The 20,832-nt window shown below is 35.5% G+C and overlaps 1 protein-coding gene across 2 annotated transcripts in view; it reads left to right on the forward strand.

Annotated features, from left to right (window-relative positions):
- The window catches only part of LOC106868679 (uncharacterized), a 150,103-nt gene that overhangs the window by 105,288 nt on the left and 23,983 nt on the right, over positions 1-20,832 (forward strand). For both annotated transcript variants that reach the window (XM_052977691.2, XM_089346589.1), the window contains exons 3-5: positions 17,337-17,427; positions 18,402-18,491; positions 20,472-20,642. In XM_052977691.2, coding sequence (XP_052833651.2) covers positions 17,337-17,427; positions 18,402-18,491; positions 20,472-20,642 — 352 coding nt within the window. The remainder of the gene's footprint in view (positions 1-17,336; positions 17,428-18,401; positions 18,492-20,471; positions 20,643-20,832) is intronic.

Genomic DNA, 20,832 nt, shown 5'->3' on the forward strand with positions numbered 1-20,832 from the left:
CGGGTTTTTTTCACAGAATTTTGTGATTGTAAAGCAAAGCCCTTACACACAAGACATTGATATAACAACACCCTGTATGATTTGCTACTCCCAATTTTATAACAAGACTTGGATTACCCAAAGTTATAATAGAAGACATATATCCAAGGCACCATACAGAGGGTTTGAACACAAGCTTATGTGATTGCAAAGAAAAGCCCTTACACACAAGAGATTGATATAATTGACAACACTCCAGTATGGTTTGGTACTCCTAATTTTATAACAAGACCTAGGTTACCTGAAGTTATGACGGAAGTCACTTACCCTAGGTACCATTCTGTGGGTTTGAACAAAGAACTGTATGATGGCATGGCAAAGCTCTTAAGCATATGTTGTTGTTGGCACTCCGTCGCTTACGACATCGAGGGTTCTAGTTGATCCGATCAACGGAACAGCCTGCTCGTGAAATTAATGTGTAAGTAGCTGAGCACTCCACAGACACGTGTACCCTTAACGTAGTTCTCGGGGATATTCAACGTGAAACAGTGTGACAAGGCTGACGCTTTGAATTACAGGCACAACTGAAACAGGAAGTAAGAGTGAAAGAAAGTTGTGGTGAAGGAGTACGGCAGGGTTCACCGCCATCCCCTGCCGGAGCCTCATGGAGCTTTAGGTATTTTCGCTCAATAAACACTCACATCGCCTGGTCTGGGAATCGAAACCGCGATCCTATGACCAATATGACCACTGGGCCATTGCACTTCCACTCTTAAGCACATAAGGTTGATATAATTGACAATATCCCCCCCCCCCGCATAGCTTGCCACTCCCATTTTATAACCAGACCTAAGTTGCTTAAAGGCATGATACTGAAATAATTGATAACCCCCCTTGAAGATTGTACCCCAGGTGTCTTGCCACATGGCCACAGTCCAGTGACTAAAAGGAGTAGAAGAATGAAAGAATTCCTAAATGGACAAAGAACAAAGCAAAAGGAAAGAGTTCCAAGTAGAATCACATGTCACACTGACAATTCGGTGGCACTACATTAATGCTTCATAGAAAGACACTGTGACATGATAAAGAAATATGTTATGGATGGGGAGTGGCGTGTAAAAAGAAAACAATATATCTTTATAAAAACAAAAGCAAGAGGTTGTAGGGAAAAAAAAAAACGCTGATTCTTCACATAATTTATCTAAAAATGGTGTAAATTAGATTCTGTGAAACACCACAGATATGGGCAACATTATTGAATGGTGTGTTCCTTTTAAAAAATAAATATAAACAGATGTGTAAGCAAAAATAATCAATATGTATTCTACATTCTCTTTTCAACACTTCCACTTGATTAAACACATTAAAGGTTGCCATTGTTGTTGTTGTTGTTTAGATTGTGGGTGTGTGTTGTTACTTTAGAAACATGAAACAACTGTTAAATTAATGTGTGTATATATGTATACACCCACATGCTTTGTGATTCTAAAATAGCAACAGCTAAATGAACATACACACACACACAAACACATATAACCATATAAAAATATATATGTATGTATGTATATTATATATATATATATATATATATATATATATATATGTATATATACACACACATACATACACATACACACATACGCACATATATACATACATACACACACACATACTTATATATATATATATATATATATATATATATATTCTGTTTTCTTGTGACAATAGCTTAATCTCAATATTTTCAAAAAACTGTAATGGAAAAATGCAAAATTACCAAGAAATTAACAGTTTCTTTTTTTTTTTTTTCATTCTTTTTTTTTTCTTTCTTCTGCATTATGTGTGTGGTTAGTAAATTGAGGTAAATCAAAGAAGTTGCGTCCATGATAGTAAAAAAAAAAACAAAGAAAGAAAGAGAACACAAACAAAAACAAGCTTACTTTTTGACAAGAGAATATAATTATAATATCCATGTAATATTATATAGTTGGGCATAAAGCTGAATTCAACCTGCTTTGTTTTTTAATCTTTTATGTGATAAAATTAGATGAGTGTTTTGTGTGCATGTGTGTATGTGTGTGTGTGTGTATGTGCATGTACATGTCTGTTTGTTTTAGATGATAATGTTATGATAAATAAGTGAATAACACATCTTCATAGGTTGTTATTGCCAGAAAGTTCTGCCTCAAAAAATATAAATAAAATATAAATAATAATAATAATAATGATGATAATGTTGATGATTTTTTTTTTTTATATATATATATATATATATAAATTTAGACACAACATTATCACTAGGAATATTTAGTTTGTACAGTAGGTAGATGTGTACTTCTTAGAAATATCCTCATTCTGTCATTATACTGATTGTGTTTGGGTATGAAGAATGGTATGCGTTGGGGTGGGGGCCTTGCTCTCATACTTCCAATACTAATCATACTGCAGTTTCCTTGCTGTTAGTATTAGAATGATGATTTCTCTGATAAAAACTTGACATTCTTAAAACCACTCCCACCACCATCATCTTTGCCTACTCTCACAAGTCGTCTTCTAAAATTTTTCTTGTTTTCTTTCTTTTTTTCTTTTAATGGCTCAAGAGTAGTGTTTCCATATGTTTTTATGTTAAAATTTTTTTTTAAATAAATGTATGTGCATGTGTGGGATTCTGTTTTTGTATTTCTGCTGTTATGGGTGCTTCATCAAGAAAAATCTGGTGTTAATGCAGATGGGAATTGAGTGAATTTATATTATGTGAAACATATATGTTCACTGTGCACATGTACATGCTGGCAATTACATAATTCTACCCCTACCCTACAACTCTTGAGTGTTGCAATGATCAGAAGAATGTGATGTTTATAATAAAAGATTCTCTACATCAGCTGCATGTATTCTGTTGATTTGTTCTATATCTGGCAAAATGTTGCTAATCTGCAACTGAGAAACTCCAAAATTTTCATTAAAAATGGTCACATTTATGTTATTTTGATGTCATTATGTAAACTTGATATTGTTTTGGTTACATAATAGCTTGATGGTACTTACTATAACAACAACTTGATGTCAGAGACATAACAACTTGATGTCAGTGACATAACAGCTTGATGTCAGTGACATAACAGCTTGATGTCAGTGACATAACAGCTTGATGTCAGAGACATAACAACTTGATGTCAGAGACATAACAACTTGATGTCAGAGACATAACAACTTGATGTCAGAGACATAACAACTTGATGTCAGAGACATAACAACTTGATGTCAGAGACATAACAACTTGATGTCAGAGACATAACAACTTGATGTCAGAGACATAACAACTTGATGTCAGAGACATAACAACTTGATGTTAGTGACATAGCAATAACTTTGTCATTTTGTGACATAATAACAATTTAATATCATTTGGTGAGATAATAACAACTTGATGTGATATAATGACATAACAATTTGATGTCATTTTGAGCATTAAGGTTAAAGAATTAGTGAATGGGATCTGGAAGAGTGCAATAATTTAAGGTTAAAAGTCACCTTTTTCCAGCTAACTATTGATGCAATAAATAGTTAGCTGGAAATTAGTGACCAGTGCTGACCAAACATATATTTTACATTAGTTATTTTGACTATACCAATATAATATGACTGAATTTTTATCGTTCTCTGTCAATTTCATCAAATATTTTCACTAAAAGCGGACGTTAAACGATGATGATGATGATGATTTCTTATTAAAAAATTGTAATGACACAAAGGAACAAAGGAATTATTGTTTTTAAATCAAGATGTTTTTTTTTTTTTATTAATCATACTTTTTAATTATATTTTAGATATTTGCATGATGGATTCAATATTTTGTTGTTGTTGGCACTCCGTCACTTACGACGTCGAGGGTTCCAGTTGATCCGATCAACAGAACAGCCTGCTCATGAAATTAACGTGCAAGTGGCTGAGCACTCCACTGACACATGTACCCTTAATGTAGTTCTCGGGGATATTCAGCGTGACACAGTGTGACAAGGCTGACCCTTTGAATTACGGGCACAACAGAAACAGGAAGTAAGAGTGAGAGAAAGTTGTGGTGAAAGAGTACAGCGGGATTCGCCACCATCCCCTGCCAGAGCCACGTGGAGCTTTAGGTGCTTTCGCTCAATAAACACTCACAACGCCCGGTCTGGGAATCGAAACCGCGAGTCCACTGCCCTAACCACTGGGCCATTGCACCTCCACTGGGTCCAATAAGTTATTAATGATTCCACGAAGGAGGTAATGATAAGAAGTTTGCTGACCCCCGATATAGAGACTCCCTTTTTGGTTCATAGTGCTTCAGTTTTGGTTTGATTGAACCTGAAGGTGGTAATAATGAAATAAATGCACAATACTAGACAAATTAGAGAAATGGATCAATACCAATCCTGGTATTTACAAATCACAAGTAGATAAGTGGCAATGCCCATCTTGGCAGGGTTCAAACTCAAATTGTAAAATGATATATATTTCCCATTACATATTATTTTCTTCCTTGATTATTCGCTATATTGATCAAACTGATATATTTTATTTATAAACAGTCTATGTATTCTTAATTCAAGACACTTTTTTGTTCACCACTCTTCCCAGTATGTATGTAGATATTTGCAAATGTATATGGATGTGTGTGTCCTGTGGGTGTCCATTTACAACAATAGTTGTAAATGAACGTCACTGTTGCATAAGCAGTGTTATTTGTCTCCAATCTTCTGCAAAAACATGTCTCATCAAGAGGAAATATTACTGTGCTTGGAAAAAGGTGCAGATTGGTAACAGAAAAAGCATCCAGTCAGAGAAAATCTGCCTCAATAAAACCAAACTCATACCAGTGGATATCAAACAAATATGATAATGATGTTGAATGATTTTCAGTAGTAATCAGCTCCTAGTTTGCTTTTGTTTTGTTTTTTATTCTCTCATAAGCATTTTATTTTAATGCATAACTTTCTGTTATACAAAGTCACACAGTAACATATATTATATTTGATTACTTAACAGAAAATATTTCTTTCTTGAAGCTAGAGCATCACTGCATCACCTGATTAATTTTAAAAAGGCTTTGATGTTTGAAGTATGAAGAACAATATACCTGCTGTTATTTGTTACATTCACATCTCAATCAAAGCATGTGCTCGATTTGCTCCGTTAACCTAATTGTTGAAAAATGTCTGTGCTTTATATTTGACTGTTTTATATCCTTATTATCTCTAACAATCCATGCAAAATAAATTTTATTTAAATAACAAATCATTGCAAAACCAAATAAACTGGAGATATAACAGAAACTAAACTATCATATTTGCCTCTTTGCATTATTTTCCTTTATGATTACATTGAGGTATTGAGCAGATTGATATTTTGAAACTTTCATCATATAAAGATTTCATATACTGTTAATGCAGTGTTGGTAGCAGCATTTTTATACTTGATTGGCCAGTTAAAATATCGATGTTGAAACTACTAGCAATTTCCATATCCAGTATGATACCAACTGATGAAACTAAAAGCATAAACCACTTTTGAGTTGTGTTATATCACTGGGAGAAAACAGCAACAGATAAAGAAGTAATAAAGAGAAATGTCAAAAATATATATATATATATATATATATATATATATATACACACACATACACATGTATGTATATATATATGTGTGTGCGTGGTGTGTGTAATGTCAATCTCAATGTGAATACCCGTCAGAGTGTAAGTATCTTGAGAGAAAAGCTGAACATTAGAAGCATCAGTTGTGGCGTGCAAGAGAGACGATTGCGCTGGTATGGACATGTGGTGAGAATGGAGGAGGATAGCTGCGTGAAAAAGTGCCACACCCTAACAGTTGAGGGAACCCGTGGAAGAGGTAGGCCCAGGAAGACCTGGGCTGAGGTGGTGAGGCAAGACCTTCGTACATTGGGCCTCACCGAGGCGATGACTACTGACCGATACCTTTGGAAATGTGCTGTGCGTGAGAAGACCCGGCAAGCCAAGTAAGATCGTTGCCAGTGCCCCTGGACTGGTTCTTGTGCGGGTGGCACATGAGATGCACCATTTTGAGCGTGGCCGTTGCCAGTACCGCCTGACTGGCTCCTGTAGGATTTTCGAGCGAGATCGTTGCCAGTGCCCCTGGACTGGCTTGTGCGGGTGGCACATAAAAGACACCATTTCGAGCGTGGCCGTTTTCGTGCGGGTGACACGTAAAAGCACCCACTACACTCTCTGAGTGGTTGGCGTTAGGAAGGGCATCCAGCTGTAGAAACTCTGCCAAATCAGACTGGAGCCTGGTGTTGCCATCCGGTTTTACCAGTCCTCAGTCAAATCGTCCAACCCATGCTAGCATGGAAAGCGGACGTTAAACGATGATGATGATGATGATGATGATATATATATATATATATATATATATGAAGCAAAATGGATGCTGAAGAATTTAGAAAACATGGCAAACAGGATATTCAATATGATATGAGTAAGAAATTAAATTCCCTTTTGAACACTAATCTATGATTGGATGTATTTATATACTGTTGTCGATCAAAGGCATTCTAGACATGACTGCTTCATCTGATAAGAGAAAGACAGAGAGATAGAGGGAGACACATGCACACACACATCTACACACATAGAAACAAACTGTGTTTGATGGATGATAATGAAGATGTGTAGTGGTTAAAGATTGTGAGTGATGAATGTGAATAATGAGTGATAGGAGAGAGAGAAAAAGCTGGGATATATATATATATATATATATATATATATATATATATATATATATATTTTGCCCAGATTAATAATAATTATATATATATATATATATATATATATATATATATATACATATATATATAATTATTATTAATCTGGGCAAAATACTTTGTAAGCTCTCTCTGTTGATACAAATACACCAGTCTATCGAAATTTTTTAGATTAGGAAAGAACTCTACATATGCTTATGGCACAGTCTAAGGTTATAGTTCAACACTGTTGTATTCCCAGTTATACTTGTTTTTTACACAGTGATATACAAGACAAGATATAAATAAGGTATATATAATGGCCATTATTTATATCTTGTATTGTATGTGTGCGTATATATATATATATATTTTTTTTTTTGTTGGCACTCCATCGCTTACGACGTCGAGGGTTCCAGTTGATCCGATCAACGAAACAGCCTGCTCGTGAAATTAACGTGCAAGTGGTTGAGCACTCCACAGACACGTGTACCCTTAATGTAGTTCTTGGGGATATTCAGCATGACAGTGTGACAAGGCTGACCCTTTGAATTACAGGCACAACAGAAACAGGAAGTAAGAGTGAGAGAAAGTTGTGGTGGAAGAGTACAGCGAGGTTCGCCACCATCCCCTGCCAGAGCCTCGTGGAGCTTTAGGTGTTTTTCGCTCAGTAAACACTCACAACGCCCGGTCTGGGAATCGAAACCGTGATCCTATGACTGTGAGTCCGCTGCCCTAACCACTGGGCCATTGCGCCTCCACATATATATATATGTATATATACACACACACAGCAAATAGAAGATGGAATGTACGAGAATTTATTAATCACAACAATTGTTTCGACACATCTAGCATTGATCCCAGTAAGCTACCAGGTGCAAACCATTCATTTTATATATATTATAAAGTCAGGGTACAATATGCACCTGTTTGTTTGAAAGAAGAGTTAAAATTCTCCAAAACCACACATCTCTCACTATATGTAAATATACACGGAGAATGTAGTAAATATATTTAGAAAAATAGTCATCCCCAATTGTAAAGCTATAAAGAGAAGGGTAGATATTCCAGTATCAGTTGATTTCACTTTCTGTGCTGAATTGACACTTAAAGCTCATCAGCTAGGCTTGCTACCTTATTTTTTTTAATATATTTACCTCTCCATGGGCGTTTGTTTAGCTGAAGGCCTCACAACTTCTAAATGAACATTAGCAAGCAGGCATAAATTCAAAATTCAAATAAGTTATCATTATCTTTTAAAAAAATGATAAATTGGCCAGCAAGCATAATCCAGGATACAATATGTACCTGTTTGCTTGAAAGAAGAATTAAAACATCATTATTTTTTAAAGATAATGATAACTTATTTGAATTATTGCTTGTTAATGTTCATTTGAAACTCACGGGGCCTTCAGCAGAACAGGCGCAAACAGAAAAGTAAATATATTTTCAAAAATAGTTTATGTAGTAAGCTTAGCTGATGAGCTTTAAGTGCCAATTCAGCACAGAAAGCAAAATCAATTGATACTGGGATATCTATCCTCCTCTTTGTAGTTTTACAAATGGGGACAACCATTTTTCTAAATGTATTTGCTATATTCTCCATGCGTCTTTATATATAGTCAGAGTTATGTGGTTTTGGAGAGTTTTAACTGAGTTACAGGTCAGCTCAGTCCATCGTCACTGAAGATTTGGGTATGAGATGCGTGTCTGCCAAGTTTGTGCCAAAACTGCTTTCAGCTGACTGAAAAGACACTCGGGTTTCAGTTGCACAAGTTTCCTTGATTGTGTTGGGAATGATAAAAACTTTTTGAGAACTTTGTGTAAGCCTCTGAGCAGATATCGCCAAGCTTTTGGCAAAATTTGATGCTGATTCTCTGCTCAACTTTCTCTGTCATGGTCAATGTGATGATCACACGCTATACACCTTCCTTCCAAGCACTACTCTAAACATTAAAACTTCATGCAACAGCAGAGTTCAAGGTCAATCTGTGTCAAGTGGCTTCACTCTGCATGTTTTAGCTTCGTTACTATAGTAGCAGTCTGGATACTTATTGATCAGACCACATATATATATATTTGAGAGAGTGTGTGATAGCCAGCAATATTTCTAGCAGTTCAATCAACTATGCAGAGATTCTCTCATTAAATGATGGATAGGACAGTTGATGCTTAGCCCCAGATTATCCTGGATGAGCATACTTTTGACCAAAGGGACTATCTTATCCTTTTTGTCAAGATTACAATATGACTATAATATGTGTTGTTTCTTTTTTAAAGAACTGTGGGGTATGATGTGAGGGGAAAGTTGTCTACTATTTCCAGCAGATCAAGTGAAAATGTAGAGGCTCTTCCATTGGCTCAACATTTAGGAATTTAAACTAAACCATGATGCTAACATAAAAGTTATACAGCATAGATTTTAAAAAGTGACTTATTATTAACTTAAAATATTTATAATTTGGTAGAATTACTAGTGTGTTCTCTTAACTATATATTTGTAATGAAGGCAAAATCAAGGAAGAAAATTTTAAATGAATTAACAAGAAAAAAATCTTGTTTTTGTCAGTTGTAAAATTGTTAAAATGCTAGAATAATAGACTAAATGTTTAGAACTATTTACTTCAATTACTGATACTTGTATAATGAAGGAATACAGTGTATTGGGTCTATTCATATTCAGTTCCCCCACCCACTTTATCATTAGAATTTATTTATTGCTATCCATCCTCTTCTCTCTCGCTCTCTCTTTCACACACACATACACACCCACCCACACACACACACACGCTCTTTGCTATCCTCTATTCCTCATTGCTGACATCCATTAATCTCTTGTTCTCTCTTAGTGTGTGTGTGTGCGTCTCTCTTAGTGTGTGTGTGTGCGTCTCTCTTAGTGTGTGTGTGTGTGCGTCTCTCTTAGTGTGTGTGTCTCTCTCTCTTAGTGTGTGTGTCTCTCTCTCTATCTATCTATCTATCTCCCTCTTATATGCAAGATTAGTGACACCCATCACTCTCTCTCCCCAACGCATTCTCTTTCCCAACATCATACCCTCTTTTTTGTCGCTCTCTTCCATCACCTTCTCTCTCTAACCCTGTCACTCTCTCTTCACCTATCATACTGCTCATTCTGTTTCTATCCAACCAGTCTTCTTACCAATAATCATGATCTCTCTCTCTCTCTCTCGTCTACTTATCCTCCTTTACTCTCATTTCCATCACCCTATCATTTTGGTTCTCTTCCTTAATTTTCTCTTCTCACCTTCTTTGTCATGTTGCTTCTATTCAACCTCCTTAACAATAACTGTCATGTAGGTATTTATCACTCCTTCACTCTCTCTTTCTTTACTCTTTTCTATCATCTTTCTCTTATCACTCTGATTCTCTATATTTATTTTCTGTTACCCTCCCTGCACAGGCTCCCTTCCTACTTAGTTGTGTGATAAAGAGGGATATTGCTGTACAGAAACAGTGCAGGGAAGAGAGAACACTCTTTAGTTTTGTTTAGTTGAGACAACCCTTTGCTGCTAGTGAAAGAATGAATGGAAACAGTAGACTAAAGAGGGCTCTTTAGTCTTCCTAAAGACAAGGCAATCTCTCTAGTGCTGGTGTTATGATAAAATGCACCAAGTATACATTGTAAAGTGGTTGGCAAATAAACAGAAACAAGGAGAAAAGAGGACTTGTTAGTCTTGCTGAGGATATGGCAAACTCTCTAGTGCTGGTGCCATGTAAAATGCACCCAGTTTACTCTACAAAGTGGTTGGTGATAGGAAGAGTAACTAGCAATAGAAGCCATACCAAAAGTAGAACAAGTAAGTGAAATGTGATCCTCTGACCATCTAAGAGGGCAGTAACTCCAAATAAGAGTGGACTTGCACTGTAACTACTTGTCCAGCCCATGCCAGTATGAAAAAAATGTATGTGAAAGGAAGAGGAGGAGGATGGGGATGATGGTAGCAGTAACAATGACAGATAGATGTAAAGTTAATTATTTATATATATATATATATATATATATATATATATATATATATATATATGGGAGAATGTACGAAAAAAAACAACAGACGAGGACAGGTGGTGTAAACAACAAAAGGATGTATTAGTTTGACGCTCGGGAATACAGAAAGTCTTTAACATTTCGAGCTACACTCTTCAACAGAAAGAATACGGAGAAAAAAATTGATGAGTGGCCGAAAGTCACCTGACAGTAAATCAAAATTCCATAAATACTATCTGTAATTCTGTATTGACTTGAATGGAAAAATGTGTCACTCAAGGACTTCAGTTTGAACAATTTCATGATGCTTCATATTTAGATGCTTTTATTAAATTCATTCAATTGTTAAACATAAATAAATCTTGGAATTAGATATTTTGATTTACTGTCAGCTGACTTTTGGCCAACCCTGTATATATGTAGGTAGGTAGGTAGGTAGGTAGGTAGGTAGGCAGGTAGGTAGGCAGGCAGGCAGGCAGGTAGGTAGGGATATATATATATATATGTATATATATATATATATATATATATATATATATATATATATATATATATATATAGATATATACGGACTGATAAATACATAATTACATACATGTATGCATTCAGAAGCAGAGAGAGAGATGCATAGGTTATTAATACAAACAAATGTAGGTAGATATTTAGGTATATAGATACATAAGTATGTTGATAAATAGATAGCTATTAACATAATAGAAAAATCACTATGAAGGTAGCTATGTACATACATAGGTAGATAAGGAGGTAGGTATATAGAACAGTATAGTAAAAGATAATGGATAACCTCATAAGTGGATAGATACATGCAGTTGTAGAGATAAATAGATAGACAGACAGATAAATAGATATAGAGTGAGATACAGACATACATAGATAGATAGGTAGGTTGATAAATAGGTATTTACTAAACTAAAAGAAAATAAATTACTTTGTCTATTTATTTCCAGAGGAACATTTGAACTAAATGCAATGTCCATAAAGACATAAATATAAGAGATTAACTATATATGAGTTTCTCTGAGAGATAGGAATAAATAAATGGCTTATATTGTTAACATAATCTGATGATGTGCATGCCAGAGTATGTGGTGGAGGCGGTAGTGGATGGGTTGACCATTGTGGCTATTACATGCCCTTTATGTGTGTGGACAATTCTGTATTTGTAAGTATATTTCTTCCTAAAGTAACTTTTCTGAAACACAAATTGCTCTCTCTCTTTCCTTCCATGCACAGACAGGGATACACATACATCTGTGTGTGTGTAAGTAGTATAAATCCTGATAGGGTAGAAAGTCAGTGTATTTTCAATGCAGCACTCAACAAAAAAGCGTTGAAAAAAAAAATAGGTATCATAGATTCAAAATGACAAAGAACTTCTCCAAAAAACAAATTCAACTCCAGGTCTTTTTTTTTTTTAACTAACTCATATAAAAGGTATGAATCTTCTATAAGAAATCATTTATGATGAATTCCCGAAAGCACTAAATAAGTAGATGTTATCCAAGTGCTGATTACCTTCTTTCACAAGACTGTGGCCCTGCTGGGTCAACTCCTTGAAAAATTTTAGTCAAACAAATTGACTTTAGTTTTAACTTTATATATATATGTGTGAGTGTGAGTGTATGTGCATGCCAATAGAGTGAATTGGTAAATCAGTTGACTTTACAACTGAATCCTATCTAACATGCATGAGTGTATGCATCATGGCCAAATGGTTAAGAAGTTTGCTTCACAATCATAAAGTCTTGTGTTTGATCTCTACATGACTTACTAATGACAACTATCTTTTATGATTGCCTTGAGTAAAACCTACGCCTTGTGAGTGAAAATGAGTGGATAGAAACTGTACAGAAACTTATCATATGGATTGTGTCTGCTGATTCTGTCTGTAAATTACATTAAACCTACTTGTGTCTGTAGAGATACATGGCTTAGTGGTTATGGTATTGGCCTCATGATTGTAAGATTGTGGTTTCAATTCCTGGACAAGGTGATGCATTGTGTTCTTGAGCAAAACACTTCATTACACGTTGCTTCAGTCTAGTCATCTGGCAAAAAAGAACTGTTCTTGTGACAGGCCAGTATCCCATCCAAGAGAGAGTATATATGCCAGAGAACCTGGGAAACCAGCCTTATAAGTCTATATGACTGAGGAAAGTGCTTTATCTTCTCGTTTTATGTGTCTTTGGAATACTCAACCACTTACATGCCATAGAGTGAACTGGTAAATCATTTGACTTTACAACTGAATCCTCATTTTCAAAACTAATGGATATCCATTTAGTATTCTGTATATATATATATATATATATATATATATATATATATATATATATGGCTGTGTGTGGTGTAGTTAATTAGAAGTTTCCTTCCCGACCACATGGTTCTGGCTTCAGTCCCCTGCATTGCCCCTGGCCAATCAAAGCCTTGTGATTGGATTTGCTAGACGCCAACTGAAAGAAGCCTCTCTCTCTCTCTCTCTCTCTCTCTCTTCTCTCTCTCTCTCTCTCTCTCTCTCTCTCTCTCCCCTCTCTCTCTCTCTCTCTCTCCCCTCTCTCTCTCACACACACACACACACACACACACACACACACGCACACACACACACACAGAGTAGAATTAGAAATAGAAAATCCTTGGTATAGTATTATATATTTGAAGAAGTGCATAGGAATGACTTTTCTGGTAATCTTTCCACTTTAATAATTAGCAGTTTATAAATCATTGCATGTATAATTATTGAAGCAGAAAAATGGTCAGAAAATCTATTCCTATTTATTTCTTCAAATATATGCAAGTGGGTACAGAAAAGCTCCTGGCTTTAAGAGTATTGCAAAAGGCCTGGTTGGAGGCCCAACCTTTCAAATTCTTTTACAGGGCTTAGAAAAACTGAAGGGCTGACACAATAACTGTGTGAATCTGAGAGGGGAATATGTTGAATAAAATCATAATTAACTGATCCTCCAGTATTTTCTTTTAACTAAAGCCAGAAACTTTTCAGCACCCTTTTGTATGTGTGGGCATGTATTACTGTTTCATTGCTCTGACATCACATGATAGTTAAAAATGAACATCACTGTCATGCAAGTGATATCTCTCATTTCCAGTCTTATGTGAGAAACATGTCTGGTCATGGGGAAAATATAATCTTTCTTGGAAACAGATGAAGGTTGGTGACAAGAAGAGCATCTGACTGTGGAAAATCTCCCTTATCAAATTCCACCTGGCCCTTTTGATCAGGGGAAAGTGGACAATAAAACAATAATGATGATAAATATTGGTTTCAAATTTTGGTGCAAGGCCAGTAAGTTCAGGAGAAGGGGTTAAGTTGATTACATCAACCCTAGTACTCACCTGATACTTATTTTTTCTATCCTAAAAGGATGAAAGGTAAAGTTGACCTCGGTGGAATTTGAACTCAGAACATAAAGACAGACAAAATGCTGCTAAGCATTTTGCTTGGCATTCTAACAATTCTGCCAGCTCACTGCCCTGATGATAATAAATATTAAAAGAGTACTCAGAGTGTACTCTGTGCTGTTACCTCTTTATATTTGTAAAGATTTATTGTGGGAATTGGAAGATTTAAAGTTCCAGTCTTCATAGTGACCACTGGTTTCCTCTCAAGATGAGAATCTTCGTTCAGATGAGTGAACAATGGTGAAATCAATGTTGTATTTTTAGGTGATGGGTTTGACTGGGAGTTAGGTATTCCAGTTGTGTGTGATATGGAGGTAAAGCATTTGTTGGGAGTGAGGGGTTATGTTTGTATTTTTATTTGTATTTTTCTGCAAATGCAGATATGTTGTGTATGTGTTTTTTCAAATGTGTGTGTCTACATTAGTTTGAACAACAGAGATTTTTGGTCATAAAAGATTATTATGGAGGATTATGGATATTTTTGGCAAGTTTTAATGTTGGTTATCTAAGAATAGTAATTTGGCTATTATTGGAAATGGAAAAAAAAATAACAGCAACAAACAAAATTTCTCTATTATGGGAAATGGAATTAAAGGTGTGGTAGAATAGAAATTTTAGGCTGAAGTATTTTTTCTTTGAAGGTCATTGGAGGTAAGTGAGGTAGTTTTCATTGGAAGAGAATGTTGGGAATACTGTGTTGAGCTGGAAAAATGATGTAATGTGCTTGTGTGCGTGCTTGTGTGTGTGTGTGTGTGTGTGTGTGTGTGTGAATGGAGCGGAAAGTAAGGAGGTGATCACTTCATACAAGTTAAGTTTAAGACTAACTAAACACAGACACACACACAAACACACACATATTCAGTGCATATGGGCATGTATGCATATAAGTACACAGTACAGTTATAAATATGTGCATATATTGCAGTGAGCATATGCATACACACACTACATAGTTGTGCTTGCATGAATGTATACACATACACACATATTTATGCATACATTTTATATATATGCATATATAATATACTGTCTCTCTCACACATACACTCTCTCTCATATATATATACACACACACACACGCACACTCATTATGCATATATATAAATATCATGTACATATCTCCTACACAATACACATTTATATTACACACACACAAATATTTTGCACATGCAGACATACATACACACACTAATTCACACATCCTCGCACAATTTCAACAGAAACATCTCCATTGATATATTGTCAATAATATTCCCTTTTATGATTCCTAAACATCCTTTCATGTGACAGCAGAGCAACAATGAGAATTCACATGAGGTATGGTCTGTTCTGGAAGGAAGGAAGTGATATCTGACAGCAGATGTTAGGCATCTTGGTGGTGATTGTTGTTGCTGTTGTTGTTAATAAACAATGTACCACTTGATGGATGTATCCTCATTGCTCTGATCCAATTCATGGATATATCATTTAAAATGTTTAACCCTTTTTATTGTTGTATATAATGGCAATTGTTTCTCATTATTGCTAGAAATATTTGGCACACAAACACAATTTCATTATACATTGTCATCCTCTCCTCCTTCTCCTAATTATTGTCATCATCGTCATCATGAATGTTGTTGTTATTATTGCTTTTATTGAGAAGGGTGATGAATTGCCAGAATTATTAGAGCATCTCACAAAATGTTATAGAGTATTTCTTCCAGATTAGAGAAGGAATTCATCAACTGATTAAAAGTGGTGAACAGGAAAGCATCACTTGCAGTGTGCTTACAGTGAGAATAATTGTTAACCACTTCCCAGATGCAAAATGCATTTTAGGGTAAACACTTCTGTGCTGGTGGGGGCTGCTGTATGCCTTCTCTGAATGCAGGAGTCAGTGTCTCAACAAACAGTGAAACAACCTCTTTAGGGCATTTTGGCCCCGTCCACTATGACACTGAACCTAATGGGGTCACCCACCAATACAGGTAACAAAACTCCTGCACAATAGCTTGAGCTTTGTTGAGTCAGATGTTGTGACTCTGGGCTGCTGTTTCTATCATTCTCAATGTTTGATCTTATGCCTCTTGTTCTAAGGCACATACTCTGGAACACAAGGGAGTGAGACATCATTCAATGGGTATTGGTGGAGGAAGTACAGCTTGGCAGTGAAGTTGCACTTCAAATCATTGGTGAACCACAGCAGACATGTGCTGTTTGATTCCAAGCAGATACTACTGATTTTCCAGTAGCTCTTTGCCAAGCTGTATGAGAAGAGCAACAGACTGGAGATAGTAGAATACAATACTTATTCAATGATATCCAGTGATGATTCTTTACCGAAGACTCAATGCTACAAGAAACTGATTTCAGCAGAAGTAGTGGATTTGTTGAGCAGCTGTGAAGTGGCAAATCAGTGAGACTGGATGGTCTTTCCTTGCTAGGCTGGTTCATAACTGTCTTGGCAGCTGTTTATTGCAACTGGCAGTAGACTGAGAATATTCAGTCATGTAAGCAGAGGAGTAGCGATGCTGTTGAGGAAGTACCCGAACAAAGGAAGAACATAATAGGCAACATCAGATCCATAACTTCGTTCAGAGCAGAGTTAAAGGTTTATGCAAGGGTGCTTGCTTGCTGAGAGATTGGTGCTTATCCATGATAGCCTCTCCACCTCACATGATACATCATAGAGCAAGTCAGCACTAGGTCTGGTTTTGATGGGACTCAGATTAATTCAGATCATTCTGAAGCAAAGCACAGGGTCAACCAACATTATCTAGTAACCTTATGACCAATAAAAGAAATCATCATCATCATCATTATTATTATGGTGAGCTGGCAAAATCATAAGAATGTCAGAGAAAATGTTTAACAGCGTTTCAATGATATCCAGTGGTGATATCATTTTTAGTTCAAATTCCACTGAGATGGACTTTGCCTTACATCCTTTCGAGGCTGATAATATAAGTACCAGCTGAGCACTGGGGTAAATGTAATCAGCTAACCCACTGCTCCTAAAATGTTGATGGCCTTGTGCCAAAATTTGAAATTATCATCATTATTAATATTTCACCTTATTCCTCTGTTACATTAATTTTTCCTGTCTGTTGTCTCATAAACCATCGCTATTATTGTGATTTAATTCCATACCTTTTGATGTCTTTGCAGAATGGAGGAGATGGTAAGCAGCATGCTCCATTATAAATCCAAAGTTGAACAATTACGGCAGGAAAGGTTCAATTTGTCAATGACTTATGAGGTAAGCTAAATTTAACTGCTACTTCTTGGTTCCTTTCTATTCTTTCATCTTCTTTTCTTTGACTTGTTTCAGTCACTGGTCTGTGGCCATGCTGGGGCACCACCTTGAAGGGTTTCAGTTGAACTGATTGACCAGGACTTATTTTTATGTCTCTTTTTCTATCAGTCTCTTTTGCTGAAACAGTAAGTTACAGGGATGTAAACAAACCAACACTAGTCAAACAGTGCAGCACTCCACACACACAATGGGCTTCCACACAACTTTTGCCTACCAAATTCACTCATAAGGCATGTACTATGTACTCTTTTACTCTTTTATTTGTTTCAGTCTTTTGACTGCAGCCATGCTGGAGCACCGCCTTTAGTCGAGCAAATCAACCCCAGAACTTATTCTTTGTAAGCCTAAGTTACAGAGACATAAACACACTAGCAGCGTTTTTCAAGTGATATTGGGGGGGACAAACAGACACACACATACATATACGTATATATACATATACGACAGGCTTAATTCTGACATTTTCAAAATGTTTTCTTGGCAAAGATATTGGAGTAGTTTGCCATTGCCTTCCCCAACTGGATGCCTGTTGACCCACCACAAGCTCATCTGGCCTTCAATAGGCCTTGTTATAAGTCCTGCTGGGTGTCCAGATACTCTCCTCACAAGAGTAACAAGCTACTCAAATAGGGGTGTCAGTTTTAGTTGCCAACTACTTGACTATGATACAGGTAGTACTAGTTTACAGGGTACAAATAACAGGTCTCTTCAGTGTGTGATAAGATTTCCGACCTGACTAATAGGTGTTATATATTGAATCAAAAAGCTTCAATCAGTTGAAATTATCTAAGCATTTAGTAAACAAAAACGTCCTCTAGGAGTACATAAAAAATGACAATATCTGTCATTTCAGTTTGGATTATCAAAATGTATTTAACCAGATTAATGTTGTTCTCACCTCTCCTCTCTTTCTCCAGGAAAACTTACAGCAGTACCGTTTACAAGTTAGTAAGTTGGAAAGAGAAAATATGATGTTACTAAATGATTACAAAAAATTACAATCTCAGGTGAGTATAAGTTTAACAACTTTATATTATTTCATGGATTACACCTGTATGAACTTCATATTTACTGTTGATAAATTAATTAATTGTACCTCCAATGTAGCAGTGGAGTGCCTATTGGGCAGATGTGTTCTATGTTTAGTTTTGAATTTGATTAATTGCTGATCCATCTACAAAATACAAAAATGAATCCTCCTCCTCTTCTTCTTATCATCATCATCATTATTGTTGTTGTTGTTCTTGAGGTTGTGAGTTGGCAGTAGTGTTAGAGCATCGAACAAAATACTTAGTGGCATTTTACTGTCATTAAGGACTTCAAAAAGTTAAAGACTTGGTCCAAATGCTTGCAGCAGAGTGGAATCCAATAAAAGCAGTCAAGGACCAGCTGTTGGTGTTACTTCCTAAATATTTAACTGTTAATATCATGCTGAAAATTTTCAAAGTCAAAAAGCCCAGTTCTGTAATGATTCTGTTACAGAATAAAAATAAATTATAGAGATAGGGATTAGAATTTTGTTTCCTATATTAGAGAGTTCCTTACTTCCATCAAGATGGACTGGTTGACCAATGCAGTCCCATACAGTAGTGTGTCATACAGGACATTAAGAGTTAACTATGAACTAACTAGATTCTTATTAATAATATTAATTTTTATTGCTAAGTGGTGGGTTGAAGCATTGAAAATCAAAGGACACAACACATTGACGATGATAGTAATTGAATTGCTGGTCCTTGGCTTACTGTTGCTGTCCACAAACATACTATAAATGTCCTCACACATGATCCAAATTATATTATAAAAGTTGGGGTTTCGGTGGGGGGGGGGGGTTGTCTGTGCTGTTTATTTCTCCCAAAATTTTCAAGCATTTTCTTTCTTCACTTCTCGTTTTCTTTTTTCTTTCTCTTTCCACTTTTTCGTTTCCTTCTTTGCCAGGCAACTAGTGCAATATTAAAAAATGATTATGACACACAAAAATAAAACACTATTTAGCATGAAATCAACAATATTTTATCTCTTTTGGCAAATGCAAGTAATTTTTAAAATATCATCTTTTCTATTCGTATAACTGGGAACAATTTTCTTATACTCAAGTTTCACTAACTGTTCATCTGAGAAAATTTCATGCAAATTTGATGCCAAGTTTTTCAAAGCAGCACAGATAATTTTTTCACATCTTTTAGGACTGTTTTATCCATGTTAGTATTCATATCGTACTTATATCTTCTTGAATGATCTTCTGGGAATTTTGGTAGGATTAAGTAGGGTAAGGGTAGTCGAAAACTACTTCTAAACTGGCAACTTCATCTGATGTGGAGTGATGTTGTACTTTTTAAACATGGGTATGGAAGAAAAAATTTCGAACACCTTTTTATCAGAATTAACCTGTTGATAAATATATCTCTCAAATAATACTTACAGGATTAAAAAATTAAGTAAATACAGGATAATTTTCTTCTTTTCAGTTACTGAGTTTAGAAAGATTTTAAAAGTTTGAAAATACTTTCAAAAAGGTTTCTCTTCTCTCTCACTAAATGATATTTCAGAATGCTCTCCACCTCTCTCTCTCTCTCTCTCTCTTTATCCCCCTCTCTCTCATCTTGTGTTTCTATAAGTAATATTCCAGAATATTATGATTTAAAAACCAAAATACAAATCATTTTTATTCCAGAATTTTGAAAATAAATATTTTTCTCTTCACCCTCCTTATCATGTTTAAGACTTTATTTCTAAGTGCTCTACATCCTCCCTTACTCATAACTACATGCTTATGCACACACATGCAGATTTTAAATCAAACGGAAGATTTTTCTCTTTTAGGATTTCATTAGCTTGCTGTAGGTGAAATGAATAAAAGATTGAAGCAACTCAGAATATATTTCTGATCTTAATTTGTCAAGTCTAGGTGGATAAAGTCAAAACAGCTATTGACGCTTGAAATCAAGGAGAAGTTATACTAAAATGTACCCAATTTTGTATTTCAGTGTTACTCTTCTGAGCATCATGAAAACCCACAGCAGTTACTGGAGCAGATTAAAGTGTTAGAATCAAATAATTCTTATTTGCGGATGGAGAATGAACAACAACGGAAGGAGTACGAGAAATATGTAGATGAAATTGCTAACCAGGTGGTGCAGGCAGTGCTTGTACAGAAAGTAAGATATAACTATTATTTCAAAGTTTTCACTCTATGCATCATTTGTTAGATATGCTGTGATAAGCTTGGCTGTGTAGTTATAAAATCTATTTCATACTCATCTGTTTTGTGGTTCAGTTCCACTGCATGTAACTTTGGATTTGGATAGGTGTCTCTCTTCCATAGCTTCAGGTTGAACAACACATCTT

This window comes from Octopus bimaculoides, chromosome 2, assembly GCF_046866305.1.
Source record: "Octopus bimaculoides isolate indiv1 chromosome 2, ASM4686630v1, whole genome shotgun sequence".
NCBI classification, from domain to species: domain Eukaryota; kingdom Metazoa; phylum Mollusca; class Cephalopoda; order Octopoda; family Octopodidae; genus Octopus; species Octopus bimaculoides.